The sequence below is a fragment of the Coenobita brevimanus genome, chromosome 25 (assembly GCF_032717465.1).
Source record: "Coenobita brevimanus isolate Jiangsu-jjx chromosome 25, ASM3271746v2, whole genome shotgun sequence".
Lineage (NCBI taxonomy): Eukaryota > Metazoa > Arthropoda > Malacostraca > Decapoda > Coenobitidae > Coenobita > Coenobita brevimanus.
The window spans coordinates 2,400,001-2,411,073 of NC_136978.1; the positions used below are offsets into that span (position 1 = coordinate 2,400,001).

The 11,073-nt window shown below is 42.4% G+C and overlaps 1 protein-coding gene across 1 annotated transcript in view; it reads left to right on the forward strand.

The window, feature by feature from the left end:
• LOC145393670 (uncharacterized) overlaps positions 1-11,073 on the forward strand; it is a 125,597-nt gene that overhangs the window by 82,169 nt on the left and 32,355 nt on the right. The window contains exons 3-5 of the mRNA XM_080267719.1: positions 5,441-5,542; positions 8,229-8,333; positions 8,748-8,858. Of these exons, the coding sequence (XP_080123845.1) occupies positions 5,441-5,542; positions 8,229-8,333; positions 8,748-8,858 (318 nt within the window). The remainder of the gene's footprint in view (positions 1-5,440; positions 5,543-8,228; positions 8,334-8,747; positions 8,859-11,073) is intronic.

Sequence of the window (11,073 nt, forward strand, 5' to 3'; positions counted from 1 at the left end):
ATATGGAAAAAAAAAAAAACTGGAGTCGGGGCCTACTAACGAGAACAAACTGGAATAAGTGTGGAAAGACTGGAATGCAGACGAAAAACTAGAAAATTCCAGCCCACATCGCCCGCGGCCCACCACACCTTCCAGATGCTGCGTGGTGGCCTGAATTCCCGGACCTTAGGGGCTACGGGAGCATGTGTTGTTAGGAGGAATATCGGCCTTACTGCTGCCTGCCCTAAGAGAAAGCCATTGAAACAGGCTAGAGAAAGAGGGAAGAATACGAAGAAGAGGAGGAAAGGGATGGAAGGAAAAGAAGAGGAGGAGAAGGAAAGAAAAAGGAGAGGAGGAGGAAAAAGAAGAGGGAGAGGAGGAGGAAGAAAAAGGAGAGGAGGAGGAAGAAGAAGAAGAGGGAGAGGAGAAGGAAGAAGAAGAAGAAGAGGGAGAGGAGAAGGAAGAAGAAGAAGAAGAGGGAGAGGAGGAGGAGGAAGGGCGTAGGCAGTATGATTTTGGGAGGAAGACGTTAGGAGGAAAGGAAAATTCTCTCTCTCTCTCTCTCTCTCTCTCTCTCTCTCTCTCTCTCTCTCTCTCTCTCTCTCTCGAGTAAATGAACGTCGTATCTTAACTTCTTATTTGTTACAGTATTTTCCCAGCTAAATAAAGGCGTGTGAAAGAGGCAGAAAGGCATCATATCATACTCTTCTTACTCTAACTTGGCCTAAACTTGCCATCTCTCCATCCTCAGTGCTGATTTACAACGATAGATCACTAAAATACGATGCTAGTCACGAAGAAGTGCTATGAAGAGGACAGAGAGCCTCGGTCAGCACTAGAATACGATGCTGGTCACGAAGAAGTGCTGTGAAAAGGACGTAGATTTGTGGTGCTTTTTCTGGTGCTGAGCTACGTGAAATAAGCTGCAACAGGAAAAAAATCTGGGCCAAGTTAAGATGAAAGGACCATAGTCAAACATTTAATATTATCACCCGTTGGACCCCTTGTTGTGATGGCCGTGGGTTCGATTCTGGTCCGGCAACATAACGGAAGCGACCTCAATGATTCCGATGGCTTGTACGGTAGAGCAGAGGTCAGTTGTCCACCCAGACCCATCCAAGGCCGAATCAACGGGGCTGGTCTGACGGGAACGGATGGAGACCTGATATTTGTGGTCTAAACTGTTCATTGCTGTTGTAGTGGGAGTGAAAAACTAATCAATAATAATAATCATCATCATTATCATCATCATCATACCAGGAATGAAAAATGATTCAGTAATAATAACAGTAACAATCATCATCATCATCATCATCATTATTAGTTATTATTATTATTATTATTATTATTATTATTATTATCAGTCGTAGAAAGACAGTATAGAGTATCCCACCGGCCTTGCATCTCCCCATTACCGGACATCCCATATCACGATACTCGCTAATTCGTGCATCAAGCCTAGTATCGATCGTGACCCCCCCCCCCGCCACCACAGTACCCCCTCAACCTCTGCACGACGAGGACGAAGGTGTTTATTTATTTATTTATTTATTCATTTACTTTTGCTGTTAGACTTTGATCTCCCCCCCCCCAACTGAAAGCGAGCATGATATTCAGGCGTTACCCATAGTTGTGAAAGATATCATTTCTCTCTCTCTCTCTCTAATAGTTCGTGGGGAAACGGTAGATGGCGGGCATGTCATTAACCTCGTTTCTCCCTTTCGTCTACCTCGTTACTGTATCTCGCCCCGCTTGTGTTTTGAGAGATTGGATGCTGGTAGAAATTGGCGTCACGGTAGAAATTCGCGTCCCGGAAGAAATTCGCGTTGCGGTAGAAGTTCGCGTGCGTCCATCCTAGGAGCCTCATAGAAAATGGTTTGCGTCATAAAAACTGGTTCGAGGGGTGAGTGTTATAAATAGATTGGTTTCATCGCTTTCTACTTCGTGTGTGTGTGTGTGTGTGTGTGTGTGTGTGTGTGTGTGTGTGTGTGTGTGTGTGTGTGTGTGTGTGTTATACCCTTTGATGCTGTAGTTTTATGTCAGTTTTTCCCCATTACATTAGCTGTGTGTATGTGTGTGTGTGTTTTAGTTTCATTTTTCATACCTCTTCGAGCTGTCGTTTTAGCAGTCATTTTTTCCCGTGTCTCATATACAGGATTTTTTTTTAGTTTGGAGAAGAAAATTGCATCTTGTCTAAACACCATATGGATTTCTAGACAATATTTTTTAGTAAGTTTTCTAAGCAGAGGCCTCTAACAAGCCTTCCTTCCTCTTCCATCCCTCGAAAAATTTCCTCATGAGATCCAGAAAAACTTGAGGAAATAGAAACCAGATACTCAGGTTATTTCAGAGCCTTAAGCAAGAATAGAAAGTGTAATTATAGCACGTTTGTCCGAATATCCATTTTTTTGCGTATACCTCCAAGTCCTACTGTGCTGTATACAAAAAAAGAAAAAGAAAGAAGAAGTTTACATTGGGAGAAAAGGTTGAAAAGACATGAATCCAGTTTTAATAAGATCTCGCTTTTCAAACTTGAGATCAGATCAAGGAACCACTGCACTACTTCTTTTTTCCTTTTTCCCCCTTACCTTCAAATGTAGAGTGCTCTTCAAGCCATATATATATATCATAGAACAGGAAATATTTGTGTTGAGAGCTGTGTAATGTGTGTGTCTAGCAAGATAAATAGGTAGGTAAATAGATGGGTTTATAGGAAGATGTGTTTAAATAGATCGAAGTATACAGACCAATAAAGATAGACTAGATTTGAAATATAGAAACCAGTCAGAAAGCTAAAAAGAAAAAAAAAAAAATCTGTACTCTCTCTGCCCAGAAATTGGAGAGACACGCAGCCTGGCCTAAGTGATGGCTGTCTTCCAGTATGTAACCTTCCAGCCTCGCCCAGATCCAGGAAACTGGGTAAAACAGACTGACGGATCGACTGCTGAGGGAGGCGATCTGGTTTTTGTGGGGCGAGGCGGACGTGAGGTGGAAAGTTGGGGCAGAGGGGTGGTTAAATAGATAGATAGATAGTTAGGTAGATAGATAGATAGATAGATAGATGGAGAGAGAGAGAGAGAGAGAGAGGCCAGCTGTCATCAGGTAGGCTACTTGAGGTTGATGGCAGTGTGAGTAAAAGTGTGTTATTGGCATTTTTCTCTTTGTGTGTGTGTGTGTGTGTGTGTGTGTGTGTGTGTGTGTGTGTGTGTGTGTGTGTGTGTGTGTGTGTGTGTGTGTGTGTGTGTGTGTGTGTGTTTGTGTCTTACAGCTCCAGTAACCTTTTCTTTGTCTCTGTGGGCCTGTAACCGAATACTTACTTGGTCCCCCTCGGTCTTGTAGCAGAATGTTGAGAAGATGTTTTATTTCTTGTTTTAATTGTTTAGTGTGTGGTGATGATACGAGCCATGAAGTATTACAGAAAGTGTGAGTGATGATAATGAATGACTGATAATGATAATGAAGATAATGAGTAATATAAAGATGTTACAGTGATAAAAAAAAATAAATGATGGTGATGATGATGATGATGATGATTGAGAGAAATGACTTGATGATTAGTAAGATAAGAGTGACGATAAAAAAGTGTGATGAGTGACAGAATAAGAGTGATGACTGATAATACTCCTAGCTAACGGTATGTGAGAGATGAGTGTGTGAGAGAGAGTGGGTGAGTGAGGGGTGGGCGTGAGGCTGGTTGTGGGCGGGCTGGTTGTGTGAAGGACGCCCACATTCTCTCTCTCTCTCTCTCTCTCTCTCTCTCTATCTCTCTCTCTCTCTCTCTCACACACACACACACACACACACACACACACACACACACACACACACACACACACACACACACACACACACACACACACTGTTGTTTCCTTTTTCCTGTGCATGCAAGTTTTTTTTTTTTTTTTACTCCTCCTTCCCCTGCCTTTCTTTGTCTCCTTCCTTCCTTCCTTCCTAATCCCTCCCTCCTCTTCGTCAGTCTTTTCCCTATCTCTCTCCCACCCCATCCTTCCCATCGTATCCCTCCTTCCCCTGCCCCCCTTCCCTTCCTCCCCCCTTCCCCCCATCTCGTAGAGGTGAACAGGAAGTGTAAGGAAGTATCGTGTGTATCGTAATTACTCCTTTGTACTGTCTTTTATCTCTCTGGAAATTGATACTTCTCCATTGAACACTTCTCCGCAGAAATTGTTAACTGTGTGTGTGTGTGTGTGTGTGTGTGTGTGTGTGTGTGTGTGTGTGTGTGTGTGTGTGTGTGTATGTGTGTATTGAGAGCGTCATTCTTTGGTGTGTTCTGTGTGTGTGTGTGTGTGTGTGTGTGTGTTTTTTTTTTTATGTAGAGTTGAGGGGTTGGTTGGTCAGTGTGTGTTGTTTGAAATGTGTGGATGGAGATGATGGTCATGATTATCCATCCAGTCAGCCATCCAGCCATCATTCTTTCCTTCCCCCCGCCCTCCTTCCCTCTCTTCCTCCCTCCCTCCCTCCCTCCCTCCCTCCCTTCCTCCCTTCCTACTTTCCTTCGTTCCTTCCTTCCTTCCTTCGTTCCTTCTGTCTCTTCTTTTTCTTTTCAAGCATCTTTTCGTCACCCATTCTTCCTCGTTTTGCTTATTATTGTCCTTCTTTCTTCCATGTTTCGTGTTATTTATTTGAAGTTTCCCATTTGTTTCGTTCTTATTCCAGACTTCGCCCTTCGTGCATACACCGTTTTGTTGCAGTCCTTCCCTTCCTTCCATTCTGTTCCTCTAGTTCTTTCCCGTATCATTTTGTTATGAGTGTACCTTATATCTGCTGTTTTAACGCAAATGTTCTCATCTCGCCTTTCGTTCTGTGTCTGTCTCTGTAACTTTTCTTTGTCTCTGCATTCTCTCTCTCTCTCTCTCTCTCTCTCTCTCTCTCTCTCTCTCTCTCTCTCCATCCTATTTCCGTGTCCCTGTCCCACTTTTCTGTCTCTCCTTTCCCTATGTCTCTGTCTTCTCTCTGTGTGTTTCTTCTTTCTCTCTGTCTGTCTCCTTTCTCTCTCTGTCTCCCCTCTTTATGTCTGTCTTCTTTCTCAGTCTCTCTCTCTCTCTCTCTCTCTCTCTCTCTCTCTCTCTCTCTCTCTCTCTCTCATTTTTCTGTTTTAGTTATTACCGTATCCCTTCCTCATTAACGTTTTGAACTCTCCATCATTAGTTACTGAATTTATTGTGTACTTTTATTTACGCGAGACTTTAATCATCCAAATTACAAATGCAACTTTTTTATCACGTTTATTTTCCGTCCTGAATCTGCCCATTTTCTTATTAATTTTATGACTCTAGTTTGCTATTGAATTACACTTTTCTATTTTTATTTTCCGGGGGCCTATAACGTGGGAATTATACATATTATTTTACTCTTAACAAAGGTATTACATTCGTAGATGCGAGTACATTTATTTATTTATTTATTTGTTTGTTTATTTATTTATTTATTTGTTTGCCCACAGGATGTCCGGACGGCTGGTGGGTGTGTGATGACCTCTCGGCGTGTGTGGCCCCGGAGCTGCTGCAGGATGGGGTGCCCGACTGCTACGATGAGTCAGACGAAGGTGTGTGTGTGTGTGTGTGTGTGTGTGTGTGTGTGTGTGTGTGTGTGTGTGTGTGTGTGTGTGTGGCTGATTTACCATCGGTGTTGATTTAGTGCTCTGAGGGTGATAAATGTGGTGTTTTTTTGTTCCTTGTGTGTCGTGGTGTGCTGATGCTTGGTGTTCTGTGTACTGTAGCTTGTAATGTTTTGATAGTGCCGTTATATATATTACCTATACTCCTTTCATCTTTACTTGGTCTAAAATATCCATCTCTCTATTTCGAATTCCAAGTTGTAACAATACAGGGTGAGGCAAAAGTCTCCGTGCAAACATACAAGCATTTTCTTTACAACTCCAGCTAATCAGTATTATTAACAAAGTGTTCAAATTCGCTGTGGAGTTCGCAAAATGTGTTCGATATGATTGCCTCCGAGGTCATAACACATCGAAACTCTCTCTCCAATTGCATACAACATCGCGCAACACAGCCAATATATTTGTATGGAGACTTTTGCCTCACCCTTTAGATTAACACCGAAAAGTGCCATAAAAAGGATGTTTAGCCGTATTATTGCGTATTTTTTTTTCGCACAGAACTACTGCGAAATAAGCTTCAAAATGACAAAAATCTGGGCCAAGTGGAGGTGAAAAGAGTAGGGTGAACGGGCGCCCTACCAGCGACCCGAGTAGCTACAGGCATCATCTGTCCGATTCCTCTCTGTTATTGAGTCTGCAACATTATACAGTATGCTCGTTTATTCAGACATTTCCTTTTCACATGTAATAATTGTTAATGCTAGAAAATACGCCTTGTTATTCCCGGCTTACGAGAGTTTTCCATGTCCTGAGTAATCTTAATATCATGCTTGGTACTATGAGGCATTTATGTTAAGCTTCGTAGTAGTATGCTGTCTTGGGCTCCTTGGTCTGTATCCTCAGCCCCGTTGTTGGGGAATTGATGCTGATGATTTGAGTTTTTTTCGAGTCATTCGCGTTGTCTCACTAATGTTGACTTTATTGATGATACACCGAAACTGCTGTGACCCCTTGCAAGCTTTTTTCAGCTCATGTACCGCAAGCAGTATAATCTGAGCATTTTTCCCGTAAACTTTAACATTTGGATGTCCCAGTATACTGAAATATAATGTATCCGAGCAACATCAACTCTGTCTCCATAGTCCATTACTTGTGTTACATTATTATCCTCACATTGTCATGAATAACTAGTGTGCAGTATTCTTTAATCATATCATGCTTCGTCATACATGCACTAAATTTCTTGCTGTTTCGTTTCTGTCATTTCAGTCTCGATAATACATTCAGTGTAGTGAAGGATTTTATTTTGAATCTCGCTAGTCGATTTTATACTCCTGAGGGAAACGTTAAGTACTGCCAGAGTCAATATTCCCATGTATGTGCCCTCCCTCACCCCCAGTCAGACCCCAGTGACCCTCCTCTTCCTCCTGCTCAGTGTCCACGTTGCTATTCTTGACCTAGACCGCCATGCACTTCCTTACCCCTGACCCAAGCACCCCTGTCATGCACCCTCACCCCTCCATAACCTCCCACCCCTTAGTCTACTCGGTCATGCACCCTCGATCAACCTACTCCCCTACCCCTCACCCACCACCCCTGACCCTCCACCCCTTATCCTCGGCCGTCACATACCCCCAACCCCTGACCTGCCACCCTCACCTTCCTTGAACTTGATCTTCCCCACACGAATTCCCCCTTGCCTGCCCCCCGACGACACTCCCTTGAACTGCAGTGTCTTAGGGCTTTTCTTGTGCTGGGTCTCGACTTGCCTTGCCCAAGCCTGTTCCCCTGTACGTTCGTCTCCCTGAACCTGACCCTCTCTTTCCCTTGCTTTCTGAAATTTACACGAATCATAACTTGTTCTGTCAGTCTGATTTTTTCTCCTCTCAGTGTTCTGCCGTACTGTTTCTCCCGCTCCTTACCTTGCTCGATTCGGTCATGTAGTTCCTTCCCCTTCCGTACTCTTCGGTTTTAATTTCCCTGCCCTGCTCTTAATCTTGGTCCTGTGTCATACCAAAGTCTTTCAGGCCCTGTACTGCCCTGTCTTTCCCCTACATATGACCTGTTCCTCTTTTAATTATTCTCTGTCCTGCCCTGACCTACTTTGCCTTGCCCTGCATTGTCTTCCCTCTGTCTGACCATGTCCTGCCCATCTTTATCACTCCCTTTTCTGCCTTATCATGCCCCGCTCTGCTCTGCCTTTGTTTTTTGCCCTACCTTGTCCTGGTTAGCTGTGTCCTTACCCTGTCCTTCTGTGAACCCTTTCGTCTGCCTTCCACCTTCTTCCTAACCCCTCTGACCTCTCTGTGTCCTAACCTCCCATGAACCCTCCCTGCCTCATCTTACGTGCCCTTCGGTGACCTGCCGTGTGCCCCCATGACTCCTCCTATCCTGCCCTCCCATGAACTCTCCCGTTGCCTTGCCCCGCCCCCCTCCCATCACGCCCCAGTGACAGGAAAGGAAAGATAGAATGAGAGCATAAGTGTATCTGTTACGTCTGTCTTCCTGATCCCCTATCCCCTACCCTCTCATGATCCCTAACCCTTCATTTCCATAAACCCCCATGCCTTACCCTTCCATGATCTCCTTTCCCTGCTCTACTTTCCTTACTCCCTCCTTGCTTATCCTTCCCTGCCCCCCTCCCTCTAACGTGCTGTGTGCCCCCTTGCAGTGTGCGATGAGTGGCAGCACGAGTGTCTGTGTGGCTTCCCTCGCTGCATCGATATCTCGCTGGTCGGGGACGGACGGCTGGATTGTGTGGAGGGTTCCGATGAGAGTGAGTATCCACACCACATCTTTACATATGCTTGTGTTTAGTTTCATCCTTCACGCCTGTACTTTATCTTTACTATGCCTGTACCTTAGTTTGTCTTTGTATCTCACGTTTATAACATTTGCACAACTACCACACCTGAAACACACTACTTAGTTACATCCTTCATGCCTGTACCACAACTTTACCATACACGTCCCATAGTTTGTAATTTTATCAATTCTCTATCACACGACAACTCCTGTACTACATAACTCCTCACCTGTATCAAACCTTTATTGTACTTACCTGTTTTTTTTTTTTTTTTTTTTTTTTTTTTTTTTTTTTTTTTTTAATGAACTGTGATGTATATTTGCTTTTGAGTGTATAATCTGTGTATAATTTGTCATGTACTAATGCGTTTTGATGTCCCTTCAGTCTCCATCGACAAGAGCTCCTACATCTGTCCCTCTGAGTTCAGTGAGCAGCAGGACCTTAGGCGACGCAGGAGGAGTGCACAAGGTGAGGCGTCTTCCTGCATACCTGGCTGTCTCTTCATAATATCTGTCCTTAATTAGCTCTTCTGTGCCCCGAATTAATTCTTACATTTCTAGCTCTGATGTATCCCTACTTAGCTCTCCCCTTCCTAGCTCTTACCTTCTCTAATTAGCTCTTATCTCTAGCTCTTACCTGTCCGTAATTAACTCTTGCCCTCCTACCTCTTTCTGGCCCCTAGTCAGATTAACTTTCTAGCTCTTACGTGTCTCTGCTTTGCTTTACCTATCTCTGGCTTGCTTTTACTTGTCCCTAGATCTTTCGTGTCCCTGCTTTGCCCTTACAATCTCTAATTATCTCTTGCCTATGCCAGATTAGTCCTAAAGTCTTATTCTTGTACTCTCCATTTTCTCTCATTTTACCTCGTCCTCCAGTCCACTCATCTCTGCACCAACTCTATCATTTATCTCTCATCTCTTTAGCTCTTTCTTATCGCTGTGGGCTTTTTCTGTAGCCTATTATTTCTCTTATATTTCCAGCTCTTGTTTGTCCCTTGAAAACTTTGTAACATTGACCTTCTTCCTCACCTATTGTTCTCATTGTTTATATTGTTTTTCGTTTTTCCTTATATCCCTTTTTTTTTTTTCATAGTCTGCTTCTACATTAATATATTTTCTTCTTACATTTTCCTCTGTTTTTTATTATTGTCTGCCTCTGTTTACCTTCCTTTGGATTTCTGTTTTTAATTCTTTATGCTTTTTACTTTACTCTGTTTTTGCATAGCCTAATTTTTTCTTCTTCATTAATATTTTCGTTTTGCTTCTTTCTTTTTGTTATTATTATTGTCATTTAATTCTGTTTTTACTGTTGTTTTTACCTTTCATTTTCCAATCTGAAGTATACTGGGAGGGGAAAAAAAATCCCTTCAGCCGAGCTTGTGAATCTGTCAGCCAAATTCGTCAAAAATATTCAAACATTGATTTTGTTTACTCTTATCTTGATTTCTCTGTTTTGCACTTCACGTTATTATTCTCGGCTGTTTTATTGTCACGTTATTATATTTATCTGCATTATCCTTTTTTTTATTTATCTCTGTATTCTTTTATTGCCATTATACTTCTGTCATTTTTTTTTATAATTATTATTTCTGCATTCTCCTGTTGTCATTATAATTATCTCTCTCGTTCTTAATTTTTTCATTATATCTTTGCATTCTTTTGTTGTCATGTCTATCATTCTTTTTTTTTTTTTTATGCCACATGTTATTAATTTTGACTATCACTGACCATTGAGACACAGGACTGGCTTAACATATGACCAAGACTGACTTATTTTGACGACTTCATTCAGACTGTCCCAAAGAACGTGAAAGTAACCTTGTGTTGAGGTAGAGACGATGTGGTAATACAGAAGTTAATGTTTTGCTTTTATTTGGACATACACATCACTTATATACATTTTCATTTATCAAGGGATTTTTTTTTCTAATATATATGCAGTATTTATCTACCTCTTGGCCTTAGCTCAGAGGAAATATATAAATCTTGGTGTCAGAAATATCGTCACAGGTTCAGAAAATGTAATGCACAGTGAAGCTTGTTTATTGTCAGCACAGATACAAAATACTAAGTGCTATGTTGTTAGCCTGCATACACTACTTCGGTGATTAGTGTAACAAAAGATTAACGCTAGAATATGATACTAATCAAGAGAAGGCGCTGTGGAAAGGGTAGAGTCACAGTATTGTATTCTGCCACTGAGCTACGTGAAATAAGCTGCAATAGGACGAAAATCTGGACGAAGTTAAGGTGAAAAGTCTATACTGTTGTTATTAAAAAAACGTCAACACAAGCGTTACTTCCGAGGTATGACCCCAGGTAGCCAGTGTGACCCAAAATGAGGTCATGTGTGGGAAAAATGTGACCTCTTGGACTTACACTGGATAGCTGAGATTATTATGACTTCAGTTCCTGTCATCTCCACACTTCACTCCGGCACTCATTCGTCACTTCACTCGCCTTTCCTCATCTTCACTCACTTCTCTTCATCTCACTTCCCCCACACACCCATCTTATCTTGTCTTCATGCACATCTTTTTCATGTCACTCCCTAAGCACTCAACTCACGTCATTTTCACTCACTTGTTTTCATATCTCTTCCTCATGCACTCACCTCACCTCATTCATCACTCACCATAATCACAAGTCAGAGAAGCATCACACCCTCACCACCACAGTCCACTCACATCACCTCTCTACCTCAATTTCCT